A 27,520-nucleotide genomic window follows, 5' to 3' on the forward strand; every position below is an offset into this window, starting at 1 on the left:
TTATTTGAAAATTGGTTTAAAAGTAAAAAAAAGGCGAGTTATTACAGTCAAACTTTTCATAAAAATTCATGGACCAATGATACCAAAGCTACTATCCTGATCTGAGGAGTACTGAATATTACTGACTTTCTTAGATTTATTGCTACGCTAAACATACATAGGAATGGGGTACATAACTACAAATATGGCTAAATACTGACTTAATAGGTAAAAATTACTCTGGAAATAACTTTCCATAATAAAACTCTGTTGTCCTCTGTAACGGATAAATATCATAAAAATAGTATAATTAAGTACCACTTTAAAAAAATAAGTTAAGAGGAAATAGTTATTGTATAAAATCAATATAAAAAATGGCAAAGAGTTAAAAAAACTTTAGATTTATTTACATTGGTTTTATGATTTTATATAAGTACTTTCATTCTAATATCCACTAACTCCTGTTTAACTAATATGTCTACTGCTACTACTTAACTAACCTTAACAATCGATTTTATACAGTCTCAATTCCATTAGGCACGATGGGTGATATATACCATAATATTTACAATTCAAGATCCTCAACAGCATATTTAAAAAATTAATTTAAAATAATGCCTGGAAAAAGCACTGAGCCTATATAAGAATTCTCTTGTACCTTAAATTATTTGCCGATGTCTAACGGCATATAGAAAAGGCGTCTTTTTGCAGAAAAAAACCATTTGTTTCCTGATATCTAACAGCAAAACAAATGATTTTCTAGAGAATTTTGTCATGGAATAAAAATAAAAAGAGAACTGTATACATTTGTTTTAACAGGGAGCTCAAAAAATCATAAAACTTTTGTGAAAAAAAAATTTAACTCAGGATCAACTTGTGTGCTTGTATAAGCTCTAAATGTGCTTGAGAAAAAGATCCTTTAATACAAAATGTTCTATCCATTATAGGAACTATACGATTTTCTCGTAAATTAATAATTAATTTAAAATGTTTTTATTTAGTTTTACGACCAAAGTCATAGTCATCTTAATTAAAAAGTTCCGGTAACAACTTATTCCGACTTTTTAAACGTCCTGCAAATACAGCAGGTGGGTAACCAGAAATTTTCTTGCATGATCTGAAACAATAAGAGAAACCCCTATTTAAATAAATAGGCAAAAATGAGACGGCAATATACCTCAGTTCCATTAGGAGACAAAGCAATCAGCCTCTTTTGGTTAAAATGCTGCTCGCATCGAGACTGGAATCCAAGCGGCAAATCTGAGGAGCATTCCACGCAGGGCCTACCATTTACTCCTGGACTAAAAAAATTATTGAAAATTCATAAAATATCAAAATAAGTGAAAATGTTGACTTACTGGCACACTTCCGTACTAATCATCTGCGTCAGTTGTTGCCCAGTGAGATTTATTATGAACATCCATTCTCCCGTTCTGGCACACATGGCCACTTTTGGAAACACAAATTTCTTAGTGTATTTGCATATGGGCTCACCAGCTGTTTGCCCAGACTGTCTTTTGGATCTGGGATATGGATAAAGGATTTCGTCCGAATTTAAACTGTTGATAACAGGACTGAAAATTTTTTTGAATGTGTGACCATTTTTGCCGGTAGGACTAAAAAGGGAAGAAAACTGTGAATTTTAAGAGAAATATTGTCTATTGCTCGTAATATGAAGGTGTTGGTTAACAAAATTTTATCAAATGACATTTATAAAAGTCATTTATATTTTCCCTGATTCCAATAAAAAAAAAATCATATTTTGACCATCAAAATTTTCATTGTGACCCACCATGGTGTCATTGAAATAAGAATTTTAAGTTCGGCAACAGACCAAGCACCGCATTTAACACAGCGGCGTTCTATTTAAAAAAAAAAGGATACAATTATATTTTTTTATAGGGAATTGAAAATTTCATAATTAAATAATTTAGACAATTCATTGGTGCAAAAAAATAGAAATAAAATAAACTGATACACGAAAAGAACGTACGTACTGTACGAATTTGTTTTTAATAAATATACTCTATAAGCCACAATTTATTTACTACCTTTTTTCCGATTTGATATGTGGTATACCAAAATCCATGTCGAAGCTCTTTTCTTCATCTATAAAAGTTTGAGACCCTACAAATACATATTTTTAATATTATGTTAGGTCAAATTATAAGAAAAAGAAACGGTGAATAAAGAGGTAATAATGAAGCAACAAAAGAAAACATAACAGTAAATTTATTAAATAATTTAAACAATTAATATCACACAGCTGGCAAATGTAAATATCTTCTAATTCTTCTATGTAGGCTATCTGTAAAAAGAAAGAACAAAACCGGTTAATAATCGAAAAAAATATTAACAAATAAGTAGATGAAGATGCGTATTAAGCAAATATGCATACTTACCTTATAATGAAAAAGCAAGAAGGAAAAGAGCAAAAAAGCGATGAGAGTATAAAAGAGTAATGATTTATATAAAGCAAAACTATATACTTACTTTAATTAAAAAGCGTATAAGAAGTGAAGAGAACAATAATAAAAAAGCACATGAATAACAAAATAAAGGAGGCAACGAATGCAATGAAAACACGAATAAAGAGATTAATAAATAATAAGAAAATACCTAAATTAAAAGATCCCGGTACATTTTTTTCAAAATTGGGTCCATCTGCCGTAGATTCGTCTACTAGTAAGGCCTTAATGTTCATATTTGACTTTTTGATTGCTGCGAGAATCTGGTCACTAAAAAAAATTAAAACAAATAGTAGAATGACATTTAGATGTTATTTTATTATACATGTATTAAGTTATGAGATATATTAATAAATAGTAAGAGAAGAGCATTTTTTAGCTTCCTAAAGAAACATAATTTCTAGACTGTAATACAGAGTGGCCACGATAAAATACTGTTTTTCATTTATCGAGTTATTACCGAAATAAAAATTGTTGATGCTTAATAAGGGTATCTCACTTGGCATTAATATTTATTGGGTTTCTTTTATATATTTGGTACCTTTTTTCGTAATTTATCCAAGTATCTGACTAATCTAAATTATATAAAAATGACAAAATTTCTAAAACGCCTTAAGGTATTATAAAAAAAGCTAATTTTACTTAAACATCATACTCCTAATCTAATTACAATTCTATGAGATAAATGTAGATGATAGCCATGGCAAATCATGGGCAAGTTTGCACGGAGATGAACCAATAAAATTGCAAACAATTAATTTTTGATAATTGACATTATTAATTAGTTGTGTATTGTTCTAGTTAAAATTAAGTTTTTTTAATTATCTGAATTTCGAACCTATTTCAGAAGTAGCCCTAACTTCTGCCTAATTAAAAACTCGAGCAGTCTCTCCATAACTCTAAAGTTACGTATTTTGCATATTAGGGCCGTCATCAGGCCGTCATTATGACCGAGTAAAGTTTTTGGCTGATCTGATGATGTCCTAATATGCAAAACACGTAATCAAGAAATGAGTCATGCTATTCTAGATTTCAAAATACAGGGACAGTATTTTTTTAAGAATATAACTCATGTGCCTGGAATGAAGAAATGAATTCATGGCCTAACTTCCTAGAATAATAAAACAGGAATTCGGATAAGAATCCATGGTTCAACTGCCTAGAATTGGAAATGATTTCACTATTCAATTGCCTGGAATTAAGAAATGAATGCTTGACGCACTTGCCTGGAATTAGAGCGTCTAAAATTGAAAAATCACTTTATGGTTCCACTGCCTGGAATAAAAAGCAACTTAATAAACCGGAATTTAGACATAAATATATGGCTCGATTGCCTGGAATTAAAAAATGAACTTATGGTTTAACTGTCTGAAGAATTTCTATGACAGAGTGAAGTTTTTGGCTGATCTGATGACGACCTAATAGGCTAAACACGTAATTAAGAAAAGATTCACGCTATTCTAGATTTTGAAAAATAAAGACATTTTTTTTTGAAGAATATAATTCATGTGCCTGGAATAAAGAAATGAATTCTTGGCCTTAGTGCCCGAAATATAAAAACAATTCAATAAACAGGAATTCAAAAAGGAATTAATGATTCAACTGCCTGGAACTAACAAATGAATCCATAACGCAATTGCCAATGACTCGTCAGAATGCACTAATGCAAAATCATTGAAACTTTCATCTTATTTAAGGTAGATGTTACTGCGGAAAGTAAGTGTATAATAGGAACGGAATGTCAAAAAATAATCCATTTATTATTTTGGGTCTGAACGATAAGTCTATAGTTCAACTTAAACCAATGAAATCACTCGTTTTCTTTAAGGTACTGATAAAATTGTAACTGAAGAGTTTTGATGTTTATTCGATTTCACTGTTCAATTACCTGAAATTAAGGAATGAATTTATGACCCACTTGCCTGGAATAATAAAGCAATTCAATAAACCGGAATTTAGATATGAATCCATAATTGAACTACCTGGAAATGGAAAACGAATTCATGGTTAACCTACCTGTAAAATTGTTACGAAAGAGAGAAATTTTTGGCCAACCTGATGACGGCCTAATAGCCAAAACACGTAATCAAGAAAAGATTCACGCTATTTTAGATTTTGAAATGTAATTCATAGCCTTAATGCCTGTAATAATAAAAAGAAGTCAATAAACAGAAATTTGGATAGGAATCCATGATTCAATTGCCTGGAAATGGAACTAAATTCACTATTTTTTTCCTGGAAATGGAATTAAGAAAATGAATTTTAGAGTCACTTGCCTGGAATCATAAAATTATTAGAGCGTCTAATATTAAAAAGTCACTTTATGGCTCGACTGCTTGGAATTGAAAAATGAACTCATGCTTCACTGCCTGAAATTAAGAAATGAATTCTTGACCCACTTGCCTGATATCATAAAATAATTAGAGGATCTGGAATTAAAAAATCACTTAATGGTTCCACTGCCTGGCATAATAAAGCAACTTAAGATACCCGAATTTAGACATAACTCCATGGTTCGATTGCTTGGAATTAAAAAATGAACTCATGGTTCAACTGCCTAAAAAATTGTTATGATAGAGTGAAGTTTTTGGAAGGCAAATGACGTCCTAATAGGCAAAACATGGAATCAAGGAAAGATTCACGCTCTTCTAGATTTTGAAATGCATAGTCATAATTTTTTGAAGAATATAACACATATGCCTGGAATAAAGAAAGGAACTCTTGGCCTAACTGCCTGGAATAATAAAACAAGTCAATAAACAGGAATTTGAATAAGAATCCATGGTTCAACTGCCTGGAAATGGAAATTAATTCTTGACTCACGTGCCTGGAATCATAAAATAATTAGAGCGTCTGAAATAACCCATATGCCTGGAATAAAGAAATAAACTCTTGGCCTAACTGCCTGGAATAATAAAACAAGTCAATAAACAGGAATTCGAATAAGAATCCATGGTTCAACTGCCTGTAAATGGAAATTAATTCACTATTTAATTGCCTGGAAATAAGGAATTAATTCTTGATTCACTTGCCTGGAATCATAAGATAATTAGAGCGTCTGAAATTGAAAAGTCACTTTATGGTTCTGCTACCTGGAGTAATAAAGCAACTCAATAAACCGAAATTTAAATATAAATCCATGGCTCGACTGCTTGGAATTGAAAAATGAACTCAGGGACAGTTTTTTTTTAAGAATATAACTCATGTGCCTTGAATAAAGAAATTAATTCTTGGCCTTAATGCCTGGAATAATAAAACAAGTCAATAAACGGGAATTCGGATAGGAATCCATGGTTCAACTGCCTGGCATTGGAAATGATTTCACTATTTAATAACGTGAAATTAAGGAATGAATTCTTGACTCACTTGCCTGGAATTATAAAATAATTAGAGCACCTAAAATTATAAAATTACTTTATGGTTCTACTGCCTGCAATAATAAAGCAACTTAATAAATCAGAATTTAGATATGAATCCATGATTCAACTACCTGGAAATGGAAAACGAATTTATGGTTCAAATACCAGAAAAATTGTTATGACAGAGCGAAGTTTTTGGCTGATCTGATGACGTCCTAATACACAAAACAGGAAATCAAGAAAAGATTCACGCTATTTTAGATTTTAAAATGCAAGGATATTTTTTTTTGGAAGAATATAACTCATGTGCCTAAAATGAAGAAATGAACTCTTGGCCTGTTTCTGCTTCGAATAATAAAACAAGTCAATAAACAAGAATTCGGATAGGAATGCACGATTCAACTGGAAATGGAAATAAATTCACTGTTCAATTGCTTGGAATTAAGGAATGAATTCTTGACTCACTTGCCTGGAATCATAAAATAATTAGAGCGTCTGAAATTATAAAATCACTAAATGGTTTCACTGCCTGGAATAATAAATCAACTCAATAAATAGGAATTTAAAAAGGAATTTATGATTCAACTACCTGGAAATGAAAAAGGAATTCATGGTTCAACTGCCTGGAATTAATGAATGAATTCTTGGCCCACTTGCCTAGAATAATGAAGTAATTAGACCGTCTGAGAATTTGCGAAAGATAAGTTTATACTAGGGACTAAATGTGGACAAATAATCAATTTATTATTCAACTGCCTGAGTCCGAATGATAAATCTATGGCTTAACTTAAACCAAAAAAAGCATTTAAACCAAAACAAGTTCAATAAACTACTCACTTTTCTCTTCATCAATTTCTTAAACTTGAATTTGTGATTTTTTAAGTAACAGTTATGCAGGTAGCTGGATTGAATGGGTGGTTTGTTTAAATGGCCACCTAGATCTCCCGACCTAACTGTATTAAACTATTACTTATGTGGACGACTTAAGAACATTGTACACAAAACGCGGCCCACAATAAGAGAACTGCAAAGAGAGGTGCCAAATAAACAAACAAAACCCAATAATTATTAATTCCAAGTGACATTAAGCGTCAAACATGCTTATTTCAATAATTAGGCGAAAAAAAAAAGATTTAATCTTATTTAAATATTTATTTTTACTAAAAACTTTCACGTAGTACTAGATACAGTGTTTATAATGGTCGAAGAGAGACATGTAGTTGAGCACTCACAAAATATATTTATATAAAAAGTTCACTTTTGCGTTAATAATTAAAGCATACAAAAACAAATAAACTTAATAGAAATAAAGACAAACCGATAAATTATCTTTTAATTCTGTAGGATGCACAATAAAAGACAAAACTAAAAAAATTCAATTAACGAACTATTAATTAAAAATGAAGATGTGAACACATCCGTAATATCTAAAAACACAATTAAAATAAATAATGTAAACGCCACAATCAATTCCGCATATTTTCGCAAAATCTATAAGGAAATTAGGAACCCCCCGTAGCGATCCTCGTCCGGCTTCAAGAACCTTTCGTCGGATTTTTTTTTTGGGTAATTCCAGTTACCTATGTAGACGCCGAAATTGTCCAATAAATTTCAAATCGGAGACGCATTTTGAATACTAATCGGCCCATATTTTAAACCAAATATTTGTATTTATATCAAAAGGAAAAAATTAAATTTTACATATGTGGGCCTGTCGCCTGTCACTCTCCGTATAAAATTACATAGCAAATACATTCCTTAGGAATGTAATAGTGTGGAAAATCCGAGTTGAATGGTTTTTGTGTTGCATCGGTAATTTGACAGAATTCTCACATAATTTTAACATATTATTAATTAAATAGGAGTAGACGGAAGGTTAAATACTTACTAAGGATAGTCTTTTACGTTTTCGCAAAACGTTTGGCCAGACTCTACGACGCAGGGAGGAACATTTCTGACTGTTCTGAAATGTTGACTTAAAGTGGGAGACAGTAGTGTGCCAAATAAAAGCCACATTACCTAAAAAAAGAGGACATAAATTAATTCAATATATGAAGCGTTTGGCATAATATGGGGGATTCAATAAGGGAACATGGAAAATTATCTCCTTTTAATACAGCTACAGATAATATATAAATAAAAAATTTTTACGTCTTGGCTATACAGAATATTCCAAATTTGAGGCCTATAAGGTCAGTTCCAATTTTAAAAAATATATAAATTTTACCGAAATATTTAATTTTTTATATGAAGTAAGATATTATTTTTAAAATTTGACATTATAGGACTATCGTTTTTTTTTAATACGGATCTGTATTTAGTTGTTTGGTCAATTTAGTTCTGTTATTTCAAAATAAATAATTTTTATTAACAAATATTAATTATTAAATTACATATATTGTTTTTTTTTTCAATCTTCTCTTACGAAAAAAAAGTTGATGGTGGTCTCAAAAACCAAAAACGTTAAAGGTTTTAAAATATTAATGTTTATTTTTTGTTTATTGTGATTTTAGAAAAGAATTCTTCTTTGACAATTATTGGTAAGTCAAGATGCTAAATTTCGCTTTAATTTACCTTGTATTCTTTATAAAAACAGCATAAGACCCCGATGGTAAATTTGTCATTATTAAAAAATATATATTAATTTATTATTTTAATTATCTTGCTAGTAGAAATAAATTAATTCCACAAGAGCACTGTATAAATATACTAATTGTCAGTAATATTGATGTTTCATTCTCAGGCTATAAAGAAGATGAGAAAAATAGATTTTAAAAATATAAACTTGATATAATTTAACGTAAACAAAATATAAAAGTTTTAATTACATTTTGTATTTTACCTTTTTTTCCCAAAAACTTACTTATTTTAATAAGACGACTTATTTGTGATTTTTTTATTAAAAAAAAATAACATTTATAATTTTTTATTTTAAAATTCCTCTAAGAATAACTACATTTGGTAAGTAAATAATAATAGACTATAGGTTTGTAAAAAAATAAAAAATAAATAAATAAAATGGGTTGCTAAAAATAGTAATGAGTGTTTAAGCCTTTGATTTAAGTTCTTCACAAGAAACTTGTCCTATTTTTTCTGATATACTCTGCATAAATTTTTAAAATTTAATATAAATAGACATACAGTTACTGCCTCAATTGGGAAATACTTATTTAAAAATAACTGACTTCATGTATCTGTTGTATAGGCAGCATATGATATCGTTGGTAAATATATGTTGGCATTTATTACATTTTATTCCATATCTTACTAGTAAAAATTAGTAGATTCTAAAAGAATAATGAAGAGTTTGAATGTGAACTGTAATGTCAAAAATTTGAATCAATTATTTGAGAAACCCGATAAATCCACAATTAGTGATTTTTAACAGGACCTTTCTACTTAATATCATTTGCTTCATAAATTATACAAATCCATGCATATACCGATCCAGTAATCAGCATTGAAAATGTTCAGGATTTGTCGGGTTTTTGAAACAACCTGACAGCTGTAAACTTATCGTGATTTAGTAAAAAACTAGGTAGAGGACTTACGAATACTTACGTGCGTACTTACTTAATAGAAAATCGAAATAAACGTAAACAAAGACAAAAAGCAAAAGGGAAGAATCACAAGTAAGTAAAGTTAGCCTATATACTGATAATATCTGAAGCAAGATGGTGTCTTCAATCCTCCTACATGTACACAAAAACATCGACAAACCAAAGACCCACAAAAGTGCCTTCAACTATAAAATTAACTGTTTATGACAGCTTTGTATGCAAAAGTCTACTTTTCCGAAAGCCACTATAATAAACGTGATTATAAGTATCTAAACGAAATGTTTATAAAATATATGTTTGTAAATATGGATATTTATAAATATCTTAACAACAAGAGAATATATTCATTGTTATAAAGTTTTTAAAGAAACGTTCAGCTTAAGTTGAGGAAAACCCTAAGTGAGATTTTTGCTATCAATGCGAAGAATTAAGTAAAAAAATAAATCACCCTAGGTTACAGTTCGAGAATTTTTTAACTTCATCAATTTTCAGTTTGGGTTTTTGAAGTACGTAATGTTAAAACGAATAAAGCATATTTTTACAATTATCACGAAGATATATGGGAAAAAAATGAGGTGAGCTCATTTATTACAGACAAAAGTCTGTCTATGTACGACAGATTTTTGAAAGCTCTTTAGTTGACATTGACTTTTCTGATGATTTAGAGTGTTTGTTTATTAAAGTAAATATAGGCAAAACAGTTTTTCTTGTTGGAACAGTCTATAGACCACCAAGGTCAGATTTAGGGCGTTGTGTTGCATGTTTTGATGATATATTATCACATGCATATCTACAGTATGAGAATATTATTATCCTGAGTGATGTTAATGTTAATCATTTTACAAATAATATCTTACTTGATTGTCTTACAGCTTATGATTTTACTCAGTTAATAAATGAGCCTACTCGTATTGCTGCTATGGCACAAACACTCATCAAATATTACAAGTACAGCAGTACTTAACGCTGATCTAATTAGTGACAATCAAGCTATATTCTGTAGTATCGAGATTGCGGCACGGAGTAGGGAGATAAAAACGAAACTCTATCGTAATTTTAAACATTTTAATAAAAATGATTTTTATAAGGACCTGAATAAAATTGTGTGGGATAATGTGTACTATATCAATAATCTAGACGAAAAAATTCAGTATTTTACTTAGTGTTTGCTCATTATTTGATAGACATGCACCCTTTACGACGTCAAAAATTTCTAGGCCTCATACCCCATGGATAACTGCAAATGTGCAGCTTTTTATAAAAGAAAAAATAAGGCATTGTCAAGTTTGAAAAAATCTAAAAATTTGACGGATTGGGCATATTATAGACAGATGCGTAATCTTGTGGTGGGAATGATTAAGCGAGAAAAACGAAATTATCTGCAATTTCATCAGAACATCAGAAATAGTAAACAGTTATGGAGAGCTATTAATAATCTAAGTCTAAAAAATGTCTCTAATCGTTCTATTCCTTTAAATCTCCATGACTATTTTGCTTCAATTTATAGCCCATTAGGTAGTTGCCCCAAAGAAGTTGCTAATTTTCAGTTTAAGCATGATCAAAATTTTTCATTTCAATTAGCCAAAGTTGAGGAAATTTCTAAAATAGTCTTAAGTCTAAAATCAAATGCACACGGTTGTGATTCAATATCAGCGTTAATGTTGCAACACTATATTTCAAAGCTATCTCCACATATTACGCATATTATAAACGGTTGCCTAGAAGCTGGGTATTTCCCGGGTATATGGAAAATTTCTCTCCTAACACCTTTGGCTAAAATTAATAATTCAACTAATTTCAGCGACCTTAGACCAATTTCACTTATGCCGGTCATCGCTAAAGTTTTGAAAAAGTTTATACAGCAGCAAATTTATGACTTTCTCACCTCCAATAATATTATTCCGCATAAGCAATATGGGCTTAGAAAACAACATAGCACGACATCTGTCTTACTAAACGTTACCCAAGAGATAATTTCTGCAATGGATAAAGGTGACTCCACAGCACTTATAATGCTTGATTTTTCCAAAGCATTTGACACCTTGGATCATCATTTGCTTTTGGTAAAATTGGCTTATTATGGCTTTGATAATGTTTCCCAAACGTTTTTTAAATCCTACTTATTCAACAGAAGGCAAATGGTGATTTTGGAAGATCAGACTTTTTCAAATATCCAATATATAACATCTGGAGTACCTCAGGGATCTGTTTTGGGACCTCTCTTAGTTCTGATGTATGTTTCTGATTTGTTTAAAGTTGTCAAATACTGCCAGATCCAAGGGTTCGCGGAAGATATGCAAATTTATCATTCTTTTAAAGCTGAATCTGTATTGGAGGCATCAAATAAAATAAACGACGATCTTTCTAGAATTTGCTTCTTTTCCTCTCAAAATAATTTAAAACTCAATCCTTCAAAGTGTTGTGTTATGTGCTTTACTTCTAAGAACATAAAAAGATTTGCATTGGACGAGGTAATCAGTTAAGTATGGTTAAATGTGCAAAAAATCTTGGATTGCTTTTGGATGATGAATTGCGCTTAAAGTTACACGTTTCTAATGTTATTAAAAAGTCATACTATTCTTTAAAGCCATTGTATGCAATTAGAAATATAATTAATTTTAAGCTAAGGAAAAAACTGTGTGAGTCTTTAGTATTACCTATTATGAATTACTGCAATCTTGTTTATTTTCCATGTTTAGACAAAATCACTGCGTACTGTTTGCAAAAGCTGCAAAATCAATGCTGCAGATTTATTTATGAACTGTGAAAAATCTATTCTCATTGCAGTTGGCGGTTTTTGTGCATAGACTGCAAGCGTCGTCTACTCCTCCCTACCTCCGCAAAAAACTCACTTTTCGGAAAAATTTACATGAAGCAAATCTGAGATTTATAAATAAGTTGTCAATTCCCAGATATCGAAAAGCCTTCTTTCGTCGTAGTTTTCTGTATAATGCTGTGGCAATTTACAATAACCTTGTTCCAAATCCTATAAAAGAAATGTCAGTAGCGGGTTTCAAAAAAATATTAAAGCTGCATTTTTTAACAAAACAAAATAGCTAAATTGTCAGTAGGTATTTCTTATTTTATATTTTTTTTGATTTTTATGGACCAATTACAAATGTTAATTTTTTTCCTTCTGTTGTGCTATCTAAAATAATTTTGCTTACATTTTTTAAATAGGTTAGGTAGATTAGCCTTTGGCTAGACTTCGCCTATGTACACTATTGAAAAGTACACATTAAGGCATTATTTATTTATTTATAAAAGTGTTTCACCAGAAGTCAAACGTCTTCATTTATTTGTGGACCGATGTCTGTAATAAAATAAAAATCATACAACTGTGGGAATTAACTGAACTAGAGAGGTTCGAGAAAATATTTCAGTATTTCCCAATACGTGGTCATAAATTTCTCTTAGACTTTGGAGTAGAAGAATTAATCTTTAAAGAACTTAATAGAGTTTATACACTTAAGCAGTGCATCGAACATTTTTTATTGGCCAGTTAACAATACAAGTTTAAAGAAAATGATGATAGTATCATTAAAGATTTTAAGTTTTGGATGGTCAGATATTATAAAAGCAATTGCTTAAGTACAAATTATGTAAAAAATTAAAAAGTCCTGTTTAACGTATTATGCAGTTTTTTTTATAACAAAAACTTTTGGCTACATAGGTGGATTAAAAAGTTACTAGTTTCCGATTGAAATTATTTACTATAGGCCAGTACAATTATAACATTGTTTTTTTGTATGTTTATTTGTAAGTTGGCATTTTTTTGTGAAATTTCTTTTTTAAAAGTCAATAGGTCAATTTTTTGAATTCGGCTGTTTGGTAACTTCACCATTAAATTTTGTCGTAATTTTGTGAAAAAAAAATATTGAATTAACTCATTTCAACATATTGAATACCAACCTTTTAAAAAAATTTATCTGATAATAGCTGGGCAGTTTTTTTAAGTTTTCTTAAAATAATGCTTAAGGGATTTGTCTGTTTGTATTTTTGTTTTTCATATAAATGATTTATTTATAGCTTAAATACATCAGTAAAATAATTGTGTTAGCAGTGAATTTTCTCATTGTTAGGAATAAAAAAAAACTTTATATCAAATAAAATAACTTTAATTAAATTTTCTATTTCATGTTTTTAGTTATCATTTTTAGATAAATTTGGTATTTTTTACAGACTAATATAGGTACTTTTTCCATTTTATTGGCAACTTTTACAATTTCCATTTAAATAAAGGAAAATTAGATTAAAGACATTTAAAAAACTCGCAAAAAATTAAGAGATATTGAGCATTTAGTCATTAGTCGCGCAACAATTATTTAAAAAAAAATTCAAGCATGTATACCAAGGTTTACATGCGTGCTTATTTATTTTGCTTATAAAAATTTATTTTCAATTCATTCAGCTATATAACCATTTTGCTTTTCAAGTTATTTTTTATTTGAAATATTTAAAATGTTTTTGAATTTAAAGACTTATATATACAATAATATGTACATACAATATTCAAAATACATCGAAACTTGTTACTGTACAGCAGTAACACTTAATGTAAAAATTAGGAATCGTTCAGTTTTTTTTTTTTTTTTTTTTTTTAATATAATCAAAAATAGTACCAAAATTATATTGACCGGTCCTAAAAAAAGTACAAAATCAGTATTTTTTTCCAATTTTTCAAACCCAAAACGCACGGAAAAAAATATATTTAACCAATAATGCGTTAATTCAAATAATTTCTTATTGTTATCTATTTACAATGATCGCAAAAGAACCAAGGAATCTCAAGGCTATAGGTAAAATCTTGAAATATTATAGTACCGTAAATTTATTTATAAAATAGTAAATAAACCGTGCACATTTAAAACACATTGACTTATATTGAATAATAATTTTAATTTTTAAATAGGCGCTTGAAAATTAACCAAAAATAATACGCACTTAGCTTACAATAATCAAAAAACGTAAACTCACCAAAAAATAGGTAGTAGTTATCAGAGACATTTTGATCACAAAAAAAATTATCACACATTCACTTATTGGGACAGTCTGCTGTGAATACTACAAGTAATATTCACAAAGATGGGAGTATTTATAGCACTAAGCATTGTTGCAGGCCCCCACTACCTTCTTAACTATATTTATACCTATAAGTAGCAGAATTAATAGATTTTGTCAGGTATTATTTTGTTAGGACCATTGTTAGCTGAAGGGTTACTTTATGAAGGGATTATTGAAATAACTTTCATACTAGTCTTATTGTTGTAAGAATATTGGATTATGAGATTAAGAGTTATTTTTTCAGGTAGAATTTTAGTAATAATAATCCCTTAAAGGCAACAATTTAAATTAAAAATTAATTACGACGAATTGTAGTGTCCCAACAAAGTGAAAAGCCGCAAAATAATTTCCGCCCGTATGGACAATGACAATTTATTAACAAACGAGTAAAAAAAAATAACGATTCCAGTACAAATAATGACCGTAAACGACAATGCGGCCCTGATTGTATATGAATAATTTGATCATTACGTTTTCAGGCGGGATTTTGCCGACTATTGTAAAAGTGGACGGTGTTTGTTATTTTGTGGCGAAACGCCACCCCCCGTAATCGGTTCACAATGTAAACGGTATTGTGGCGATTTTAGATTTTTGAATGAAGCCGGTAATTCGGTATAAGGGATAATCGGAAAAATTGGGATCTAAACAAACGTAGTCATTGGAAATTCTTCAGAAATATGATAAAAACTTGTCTCAAAAAATTCAATTTTTCACCATTTTAACAAGGAGTAATATTTTATTCCATAAATCATCAACCGGGTTTTAATGGAATTTAAATAAAAATTGTAAAAGGAATTAGAGCAGGTCAGATCTAAACAACTATAAGAAACAACTTTCCCAATAGTCACATTAGATTCAGAAGGGTGACAATAAATAGGAATTATTACGAAAGAACCAAGAAGTATAAAGTCATCTGGTTGAGCGACTTGCCTTGAATATCAACAATATTCAAGATAAGTTGCTCTATATCGTTGATATTCAAGACATATCGCATAATTATTTATATAGAGCATGTCAAAAAGTGTCATTCTGACTATCTGGCAAAATATAAAAGTTGGAAAAATCCGATCTGGAATTTAGGTCTCAAAGAGGTTGGAAACACTAGATCCACCATATTTTCGTTCAGAAATAAGCTATTTTTAAGCACCTCTCACCCTAACAATCAAGTGGAACCATTTTCTCATAACTTAAATAAAGGGTCTTTTTCTGCTGTATTTACACAAGAAAAATTGCACCATTCACTACTCAATGAGACCTTTAATTGAAGGTTTGATAACGGGGGCTATAATAAATATATTGTGGTTCTAAAGTTCCACCAACCTCTCTGTTGTCAAATTGATACCTTGGATGGATTGGCCATTATAAACCATTTACATGCTTCCTTTTTATTTTTTCTATTTATTTATTTGTTTTATCGTAAAAATTATTAAATAAAAAAGTACACCACTGCATTTTTCTGAAATAAATTATTTTTTTTTTAATTCTTGTTTAGTTTTGAGCAAATTTGTCATCTTGAGTTTTTTTTGTTTGTATATCTTATTTCATAAAATTATTACTTCATACACGTTAATGCATTTCCTATTTTTTTCTAGATTTTTTTGGATCCTTCACAGTGTGTGTCATTTTATCACATATTTGAGGTGTAGTGGATCGAGTGTACTGACTAGCTATGTAAATAACTTGTCAATTTTTTTATATGCAGAAATTTTCTCCCTTATATAAACAGAATGATATATGATATATGTATATTCTACAGCTTAATAAATAAAGTTAAATATACCTTGACCATATACGATTGATAAGTATACCAATAGTTTTAATTTGAAAACAGTACTTTTGAGCCTAGATAATATAAAGCTCTCTAGAACCAAAAAATCTAAAATTTTTTCAAAGCCTAATGACTTACCTTAAAAAAACTGAACTTTTTAACACTTAGAAATGCTTCGGTAGTTCCAAGGACCAGTATCCCGGTTGGCCCAAAAATACCCAGTCAACAGATAAACCCACAATCAAGATGATGATTGGAGTGGAAACAATGAATACTATAGTAAAACTTAATAAACTATATAAAATAAAATAACAAACACAATATTATTTATTCAAGACAAATTTTCTCAAGAGCCCTCTGAATTGATTCAAAGTAATACAATTTTTGATGTTAGCAGGCAAGTTGTTTAATAGCATTTTTGTATAGAACTGAATTATGCATTTGGGTTGTGTTACATCTGTCGACCAGTATGAAGTCTATACGATTTCTCGTATTATTGTTATGTATATCTCCAAAAACTCTTAATTTATTACAAATATAATCGGGGAGCATCTGATGTTTTAATTTAAAAATAAACAAATAGACGTTATACAAAATTATTTGATAGGACACCCAACATAGAGAAAACAGGCGTGTAACGATTATAATTTAGAATCAGACTCATAGCCCTATTTTGAATTCTTTCCAGTTGGTCAATTCAATACTGTGGCAAGTTAAACAATAATGTTGAATAGAATTATAAATTAGGAAGAGCAATGGCGTTGCAAAGTTTTAATTAGATGTACATTAACAAATTTTGTCCACTTCTTGTGATAAACCCAATTTTTTTTGAATTTTTTTTCATTATATAATCTGCATGAGCATGGAAATTCAGATTGGCATCGAAAATTGTTCCCAAATATTTAATTTCTTAGGCATACAAAATACTTTCCCTATTTACAAAAATCTGTATATTGCCCATGTCTATAGAACTTAATCTAGATCTCTTGGCAAATATACAAAACTTTGATTTACTTGCATTTAAACTTAGTTTATTTCTATAAAGCCAGATGAATAAGTTATCGAGTTCAACGTTCATCACCTGTTGCAGTTGATAAATGTCTTTACCTACCACATATAACATTGTATCGTCCGCAAACAACACCACATTACACCCCCGCACTACCTTCACCATATCGTTGACCTACAATAAAAATAGCAAGGGGCCCAAGACCGTTCCCTGCGGCACACCATGCTTTACATTAACACTTTCAGATGAACTATTTTTGTACATAACTCTCAGAACTCTACCACTTAGATAAGATTGAAACCACTTCAATACATTATGTTTCAGGCCTAACCATTCTAATTTCCTAATTAACATTTCTCTACTCACGGTTTCAAATGCTCTCTTAAAATCCAAAAACACAGCAAGTACTAGCTTATCAGAGTCAAGGGCCCTGAGAAAATTATGAACTGTATTAATAATGACAGACTCACATGAATGATTCTCACGGAACCCCGATTGGTTAGGTACAACTATTTTATTTATATTACAATGTTTGAGTAGCTGTTCCTGCACATACTTCAAGGAGCTTCTCATAAATAGGTACGGTGTTAATTGGCCGAAATTCATTATGTGGAATATCTGCCAGAATAAGGTCAATACTATTCACGAAATAATTATTAAATCTATGTGCAATATCATCATCCTGTGTAATGACTTCAGTTTCAAACTTTATTTCATTAGGCATGTTTTGGTTTTTTCTTGGCAAAAGCGTCTTCAGATTTTTCCAGAGTTGTGCTTTTTGATTATTTTTATTTAGATCTATGGTATTCGCCAAAAATCTGTCCTTTTCTATATTTCTTATAGCCTTATATTCATTCCAAATGTTGCTGTTATTTTCTATGGTAGCCCTTTTATATATTCGAACCCTTCCCTGCATTTGCTCCCTTATATCTTGAGTTATCCATTTTTTATCGGCATATTTCTGTTTTTGCATAATTCTAATCCTTGGGCACATACTGTCAAGAATTATTCTAATATCTGTGACAAAAGTATTAGCTAGTAAGTCAACATCTGAACTATTTCTATTCCAATTGCATGTAAGCAGTTCTTTCTGAAGTTTATTGCATTTATAGGTTTTAAGACACCTAGTATAACTTACTATATCCATTGGCTGTTCCTTCGATTGATCCATAGAAATTGATATAATAGAATGGTCACTAATTTTAGGAGTTTGATGGACTTTATTTTTACAAGAAGGGTTTTTTTTACGTTTTACTAGAAAACCTTAAGTTTATGTGAGAAAAATATAGATACAAAAACTATTAAGATTTTTTATCACCTATAATTTTCTTATAAACGATTTTTTCTCAGCAAATTATTTTCTGCAAAGAAATCGTTTTTCATTAATCTTACCCTTACCCCCCCACCCACCCCACACAACTTACCAGTAAGAAATTGCTTTCAGAAATCATTGTTTTTCAAAATAATACGCATGCATAGCAGCTGGTCTCGTCATTAATATCTGATCTAATAACACAGTTTTTTTTTATATAATTATATATAGAATCTTTATTATTAAATATTTAATACAAAAACAGTATTATTAGATTGGATATTATGGACAAAAAACGATGATTTTAAAAGAATTTATTACTGGGCAAATGTTTGGGGTGGGTGGGGGGTTAAGGGTTTTGTTGATAAAAAACAATGTTTTTGCAGAAAATGTATATTCAATATTTAATCTAATAATTTTATATATAAATATTCAGTATAAAAAGAGCGCTATTAGATTGGGTAATATGGACAAAAAACAGTGATTTCCAGAAGAATTTCATCAAATATTTGAGATGTATTAATCGAGCTTATAAACTAAATATATTTAAATCCCGAAACTTATTCCCTTTTGTAAACAGAATCGTAAATGATATACGTATATTCTACAGTTTAATAAATATTCCTTGAGCCAAATATACCAAAACCAAAAATTTACAAAAAAATCGTTGAATAAATATATATTGAGCGAGAATAATATATGATGTGTTGCTTGAGTAGCAATAATCAGCTTTATATTACACAGGACAAAATTAAAAGTAATAAAATATTTGTATAAGTGAGAGAGACATTTTATATAAAAGAACAGTTATATAGTGTTATATGTGTTTGTGTAAAATTAATTATAAGTGATATAGTCAAAAAAAGTCCGAACAGAAAAAGAGCGTTATTTGCAGAAAATATTAATCAAAGCAAAGAAAATCCGAACAAATTATTGAAACAAAAAAAACTCTTTGAATTAAATACTCTCTAAATGAAATATATTTGGATTTGAAAGTAGTGTCTAATTCCAAAGTTCTAGCCGTTAATAAATTCTTTTAATGTTCGTTCTTTTAGGTTTATGCTCCCTATACTAAAAGTTATTTATGCCTTGAAAACAAAACACTCTTTATTACAAATTAAAAAAAACACAGAGCATGTAAAGTGTTTCTAATCAATTCCCTGAACAATCAATATTTCTTGATCTACCCCATATAGTAAAACCTAATATCCTCAAAAGAAAACTCGTATATTTTAACGTAGAAAAATCAGACACACTCTCTTCCAGGCGACCTTTCAGCGGCGTAATAATAAAGCAGATTATAGCCGAGGGCCAATTTCGCCGGGAGAAAGTCTGGTTCTGGCAACTATTCTGGCATCATGCACACTTGTTGCTTGCCAGGCGTCCCCCTCCACGGTGGCCATCGATTGTTTAAACTCCGCCTAGACGATCCCATTGGCTCGTATATCTCCTAATCGTATCAGGATATCTTATGGCATTTTAGGGCTTTCTAGACGGGATACTTAGATTTCCTGTTTAGGGGTTATACGTTTAGTTTTAATAGTCATGGCGATGTCGAATAGTAGCTTAGTATTTATGTGCTTATATACATATATAAAAATATATTGGGTTGTATATAAAAGATTTCATAAATGAATTAATGAAGGCCACGTCCATTTAAGTTATGCATGTACATAAAAATATGTATGTAAAATTACTGGTCCACTTATTTGTTTTCAACTAACGTGTCCTTTATATTAATTCGCTATATTAGAGACTATTTATTTTAATAAGTAAAGCTATAATTCAATTAGTATGATTTACTTAATAGTGTTCATTCCCATTTAAGTTATACATACTTGTAGGAATTAAAAAATATAGATAACCCTACTACACCAGTTGATGGGAGAGGTTTGAAATATAATATTATCACTATATTAGAACCAGTTTATTTGCAGTAAATAAATTATATTACACACAAGTCAATTCCAAATATATTGATTATCCTGATATATTTTACTCGATACTGAAATTGCTATCTAAGATGTGTAAAGCCTTTTGAGCATAAAAGATATTAGAATAGAGTCGTATACTATATAGAGTATAGAGTATATATATATTGTATATAGAGTCATATAGTAACAATAGAATCCATATCTGGATAGATGTCATCATTTTAAAAAGTTTGCCCTAGGGTATATTAAAACGTGCGAACGTTTAAAATGTGCAATGTTTTCTAAATTTTATGAACCAAATTTTCAAATTTATTTGTTTTAACTAAAATTTTATATTTAGCAACCATATTTGAATTTTTTTTGTAATATTTAAATAGAAAAAACTTTTAAAAAAATCAATTTTCTAAATAAAAATAGGAAAAAACAATTATAAATAAATAAAACAATTAAATTATTAAGTATTTATATATTTAAATTAAAAAACCCAATTAATTAACATGTTAAATAAATATTAAAAACATTTAAGCTTGGAAATATTTTAAATGTAGGTCTTATGATTTATTAATAAGAATTACACTGAAAAAAAAAATTTTTGTTTATTGAAAACAGGATGAGATAATTGCACAATAAATAAATATTTAATTAAAATTTTATACTACTCTTCAAATATAAATAAAATATTAAAAAACATATTTATATAAGATGAAATATTTAAAAACCTACATGAAGGAAATTTTAATTTTTATTCAATAATCAATATACCGTTCAGAAATTTAAAAGGTGTGTTTTCATTCATTATCAGAAATCCATTAAATTTTTTTTTACAATACATATAAACTTTAATAGGTAACCTATTTTAATTAAATTAGTATGCAAAATTAATTTTTTTCGGTAATTAAGGTGAAAATTTGGGCGTGGTAATAATTTTAATTTTTTGTCTAAAATTTTTGATCTGATATTCATTATTTTCTATTTTTTATTTATTTATTTGCTAATCAATTGTACAAATTATTACAGTAAGTATTTATAAGTATTTACTAAAAAATGTGAAATAACCTAAAAATCTGTTAATAAAAAAAATCAATGAAAAATTTAATATTTAATACGTAAAATATAATTTTAGAAAGCTGCCTTAAATTACTTAATTTTACAAAGATTCGTATAATCATATATCTTAGACTATAAATCTCTAGAAACAAAAAAAAATTATGTAAATGGTGTACTAATAAATAAAATCCACTACGCTGATGATCCAGTATTATTGAGCAGTTTTGAGGATCTGCAATTATTACTAACAAAAATTACCAAGGCTAGTAATTCCACTAATAATCAGCAAGCAAAATATTCACGAATTAATTTCTAAGAATACCTTTAATGTTACCTAAACAGTGAATGGGATATTGGATGGGATTTCTCATGTATAGACAACTGAATCTTAATTACGCTTAACGTCAGTTTCTTTTTCGTTCCAGGCAATTAAGATCAATTTTCAGATAGCTCTAGAAGTCAGTTTTTGTTTATTCCAGGACCAAAAAATCCAGGCAAGGTCAATTTTCATTTACTACTAGAGGTTGATCTCATTTAGTTGTTTTCATTTACTTCCAGGCAGTTGCAGAATTGAGATCAGTTTCTATTTCTTTTAAGATACTAACTTATAATTATAGTTTTTTTATTTAGTTACATTTAGTTTTAGGGAATTACAGTTAATTTACTTTACAGAGAGCTAATATTTCTTTCAAATAGCTAAGTTAGCCTTTATTTACTTCCAGGCAGTTACAGTGCACATATTTTAGGTTATAAGTAGCTAATAATCCATAATGTGGAAGCAGTTCTCTGTTTTTTCCAGGCAATTGCGAATAGCTTCCATTTCGTAAGTATCTTAGGTTATCTTTCATTTATTTCCACTTAGAGTCAGTTTTTATTTACTTCCAGGCAGTTGAAGTTAGTTTTTAATTACTTCCAGGTACTTTAAGCTAGTTTTCACTTATTTAAATTCCATGTCATCAGTTTTCATTTCGTCCAAGCAATGCAGGTTAGTTTTCATTTACTTCTAGTCAGTTGAGGTTAGTTTCCATTTATTTCAGGCAGTAAACGTCAGTTTCCATTTCATTTAGGCAATTTAGGATAGTTTTAGTTTTTTTCTAGGCAGATATAGTCAGTTTCCTTTTTTAGACAATTTAGGTTTCCTTTAGTCAATTTTAATATACTTCCAGGCAGTAATCTTTTTTTAGTTTGTAGGTAGTTAAGGTGAGCTTCCACATATTTTAGATACATTTTCATTAATTCTATAATTTGGAAACCGGTTTCTGGATCTCCCAGGCAATTGCGATTAGTTTCCATTTTGTCCAGATAATTCAGGTTTGGGTAACCAGTAAAACATGTGTTAAAAGTGGTCTTCTTTATTTTCAATGTTCTTCTTTTTTCCTTAAAAATTATACAAGAAAAATTTAATATTAAGAACTTAAGACAATTATATGGAAAAACTATTAGAAGTAGATGAAGACAAACAATCATTATAATAATTAAAAGTATTTTTTTCTGGAACAACCCTAAAGCAATATCCCAAAAGCAAATGATATTTACAATAATCACGCTCGCAATCAAAAATACGAGCAACAAATAACACAAAGGCACGTCAATATTTATCGTCAATGTTAATAATAAAATGGGGGGGTCGGAGTGATTGCTGATCAGCATTCCGCCCCCGTAAGTTTGATCTGAATGGTGGTAAATTGTCGGGCAGACGTGCGCCACTGTTTGGACGGCCTACTGCATTATGTCTGCACAAAAACCGAATTGACATCGCAAAAAGTGGCGATTGTCTCAGCAATCAGGGCGCATTGTTTGCTCACGTGATGGTCGTGTGACGACGGTTAAGGGTGTGAGAACTTAACCCCTCTATTAGAATAGCAACGGTTTAAAAGTAAAAAATTTGGATTCACACGTGTAGATTAAGAGAAATATTTAGAATTGAGCCAGTGATTTTTGCCATATAATAAATAGAACAGCTGTATAGAAGGTGATAGTAAGGCAAATAGGCTTATTATGGAACAAAATGGCAAAAGGATACATTTAAGTAGTTCAGAATGATTACAGAACAGAGTCGTTGAAGAGGAAGCTCTAAAACACTTAAAAAATAAATTTACAAGAACTTGTCATACATCACAGGAAGTCTATAGGACTAGTCATAGAAAACTCCACATCATATCTGGTGACCAGTTTGAAATACATATGGAAACTAAAACAATATTTCATTTTAACATTGATTAAAATATTCATCCATAAAATCGGAGTGGAATATTCCTTGAATGATCTTTACAAAAACCTTGGATAAATTTCACATGCAAAAAGAGGTAATCGAGAAGATTCCAAAACATTAATTTGATATTGGACAAAATATATTGACTCTTTTAAAGTAAATTTCTTCAACTTTAGTTATAGTCATTTTGTATAGAAAATGCAGGAAAAATCAATTATTCCTACCGGGTATTGTAATATGAACGTAATATTGTGAACGTGGCTTTATTGTGCCGTCTGCCACTTAAGATTGATTCTGAATGGCTAATTTTTGACGTACGTCAAATATGACAATAATGACATTTTATTATTCCTTGTTCCTTTGGGTGGAAAACAAGCCAAGAGTTATAATTTTTTTCTAATTTAAAGTTTTTAACTAAGTTTAGAATTTTTGTAGTTTATCTTGTGATTTTCCGGTATAATGGGTTGATAAATTATTTTATAAGCTCGTAAACATCCAATCATTGCGCGATTACATAGGGTTTATATTTAATAATAAAATTTTCAACTATAATATACTTATATTTAATAATAAAATTTTCAACTATAACATACTTAAGTATATTTTAATAAAGTTGAGGTGCATTTTGGATGTCTTATCATTTTTCAGGGTGTAATTGCAGATTCAATTCTACTTTGGACATATCAATGTCACAGTTCTCAATTTTTACCATTCAATTCTAATTCTTAGACCTCTATTGATCAAAATGTTGGAAATTTAAATTTCCTTCAAAGTATTGCCTTAAATGTCTTAAATAAGTAAGTTCTTAAAAACTAAATTAAAATCAAATAATATTTTAGTTGATGCTTTAATTTTTGCAAAAATTAATAAATGATGTCTGGAATGTGTAATATTAACATTTATTTTTCTTTCAAATTCAAAATTAACAATTTTGATTTGGGTATTTTTAGCCTGATAAACGTATTACTAATCTTATATTAAAATTAAATTCTCTTCAACTATATCTCTTATCATTGTTTAGTTAAAACGTCAACTTCTATAATTCTGTAAATGACTTCAAATTTAAATATCGCGCAATAGATCGGGTTTAAATTTCCCGCCACAAGCCACCTAAAATGATCGCCGCCGTCTGCGCGTACAACGTTAATAGAACTGTCAGCGGAATTTCTGCCTGATCATTAAGCAACACGCATTTCTCTATATTTCTGTTCTGTGTCTTGTGTAGTTGAAGCTAATAAATTCTCTAAGAGAAAATGCTTTTATCCTGGTCCTGGTCATGTCAATGTGTCAGAGTCAGCTAATAAGCAATAGATGTTAAGCAGAGCAATAGTCATGTCAGTTGGTAAGCTTTAACCAATATAAAGCTGGAAATTTCTTTGAGAACCAAAATAAGTCACCAAATGCTGGTAAAATGTCTGTTAATAATCTAATGTATGTAATAAGTCAAAATAAGTCTATCAAATTTCCAGGGTGAAATAGGAAGGCGAAAGAGTGTTATGCTTTTAATCATAGTTCATTTTGTCTCTCTCTCTCTCTTTCTTTCTCTCTCAGTCTCTCTCTCAAGTGCCTGGAAGAAATTCATAATTATTAATTAATTCCAGGCAGTTGATTGAGTCATGCTTCTAAAGCTGTAACACTCGCTCTCTCTTTCTGTTTCATATGCCTGGAAGGCATGAAAATATTTTACTAATTTCAAACAGTTTAATGAGATATTTATTGACTAATTTCAGATAGTCAATTGAGTATTTCTTTTTATGCTGTGACATTCTCTCTCTTTCTATTTCAATTACCTGGAAGGAATAGAAATAATTTACTTATTCCAGGCAGTTGAATAAATAATTCTTCTAATTAGTCTTATCGAACAAGAAGAACACAAGATTTTTCATAAGCCTTATTCTTTTAGAGAAAAAGTTAAAGAGAAGCTAGATTATTAATTAATATCAGAATGTATTTTGATTCCTGTTAATCATGCAGATATAGTTAGTCCCATAGCTGTAGTACCAAAGAAAATCAATAGCATTAGAACTGTAAGCCCAATTTTAAAAATGGGTTACTATCCACTTCCAATTCTTGATGATTTGTTTTTCTCAGTAGCAGGTGGAGACATTTATAGTGTAATAGATTTGTCAAATTCTTATTTAATTAGCTCTCACTTAATAAGCAAAGTCAAGAGTGATTAACAATGAACACTCACATCGGTCTATCTCAATATACTAGATTACCCTATGGCATTTCGAGTAGTTCTGCTATATTTCAGTCAATCATGGAATAGATATTAAAAGGTCTAGAGTTTATTGGCATTTATTTGGATGATTGTATGTAATTTCTGGTAGAAATAAATCTGAATGTATTTAAAACGTGACGCAACTTTTGCAAAGAAAAGAATGTTTCCATGTGAACTTGAACAAAGAGTGAGAGGAACTTTTCCAAAATTCATGGTGATTTTAATATGACATTTAGATAGCACCTCAAAATGGTTAGAAATTTTTTGAATGAAAAGACCAAATGCTCTAAAAACAGCCTCATAAAATTTTTTCAAACTCATTGCATAAAGTTTTTTATATTTAGAACTTCTTTTAATAGTCAGGAATTTTATAAATTTTGCAGATCCAATAAAATTCAGGTCGTTATTACACCACCTTATCACCCGGAATCTAATGCTAATGCTGAAAAAGTTTCCACAGTTAGAAAATCACTAAACAAGGATCTTTTGCAGCAGGAAGGGTAGTAACCTACAGATAAAGTTAGGAAAGCCTTGCAGAATGATAACTTGTTATTCAATTATGGAATACTCCAATTATAGTAATCTTAGAGTCACTAATGGCATTCTTGTTAAAGCAAATTCCAACAACGAAGCTCGTATATTTTATTCAAAAATAAAGATATGCCTAAGTAATCGAGATTATGTTAGTAAATCACCAGTAGATATTTTTTAAAAACGAGATATACCGGCAACTAACAAGGAATGTTTAGTGGAGCGGTCAACTTAAAATTATTCAAAGACATATTCAGTACGTAGTTCTCAAAGAGTTAATCAAGGACCTGACAGGTTAAACTATTAATCATTGCTGGGTTCTTGTACAAATATCTAAATGGAAAGGAACGTAGTATAAGCGTAATCTTGTAAAGGTGGCCTTAGTTATTGATACTTGAGAGCTAAATGACTAGACAGAGACTATTGATTTTAGTGTTAGTATGTCGATCACTTAATTATGTCATATAAATGGGTATTTAAATTCATATGCTATATAGTTGAAATTAATAAATTCTATAAGTGAAAAGGCTTTTATTTTTAGGATTTTGGGTAAATACATAATAGATGCAACACTTACACTTATGTGAGTATACCGGGTGTCTTAGGAAAGTGGTCCGCCTCTATAACTTTTTTAATTTTTAAGTTAAAAAAATGAAATTTAATACGTGGGTGTAGCACCCAAATTAGGATCGGCTGACGTTATTAATTGTTTTCTGTCACTTCCGGTTTAACTGGATATGACCCTAACTTTCTTATTTTAAATAGGATCCCCTAATTTTTTTGATATATTTTGATAGAAAATGATATTCTAAGAAAAATGACTCCCCATATGTCAACTTTTGACACCTAACGTTTAAATTATTTAATTTTTTATAATTCAATCTAGTGCCATGAATAATTTAAAATCGTTAATTTTGCATCAATTAGTCCTAGAAAAATATAATTGACTGTCTTTTATTTTTCACAGCTTTCCCAGATGCGTCTAAAGTTTACAAAATCGTATTTTTGTCTTTAACTGTATTTTTTTCAAATGGAACCAGGGTGGCTCATTGC

General features: G+C 29.6%; 1 protein-coding gene across 1 annotated transcript; it reads right to left on the bottom strand.

Annotated features, from left to right (window-relative positions):
* Positions 1 to 759: 759 nt before the first annotated feature.
* LOC126744013 (uncharacterized) lies at positions 760 to 14,479 on the bottom strand. Its single transcript, XM_050451325.1, has 7 exons — positions 14,344 to 14,479; positions 7,695 to 7,825; positions 2,599 to 2,717; positions 2,031 to 2,106; positions 1,338 to 1,595; positions 1,157 to 1,280; positions 760 to 1,096 (listed from the first exon to the last, which is right to left on the bottom strand). Exons 1-7 carry the CDS (start codon positions 14,371 to 14,373, stop codon positions 1,031 to 1,033), a joined length of 804 nt encoding a protein of 267 aa, XP_050307282.1. The 5' UTR covers positions 14,374 to 14,479; the 3' UTR covers positions 760 to 1,030.
* Positions 14,480 to 27,520: the final 13,041 nt, after the last annotated feature.

Source organism: Anthonomus grandis, chromosome 13, assembly GCF_022605725.1.
Source record: "Anthonomus grandis grandis chromosome 13, icAntGran1.3, whole genome shotgun sequence".
Taxonomy (NCBI): Eukaryota; Metazoa; Arthropoda; class Insecta; order Coleoptera; family Curculionidae; genus Anthonomus; species Anthonomus grandis.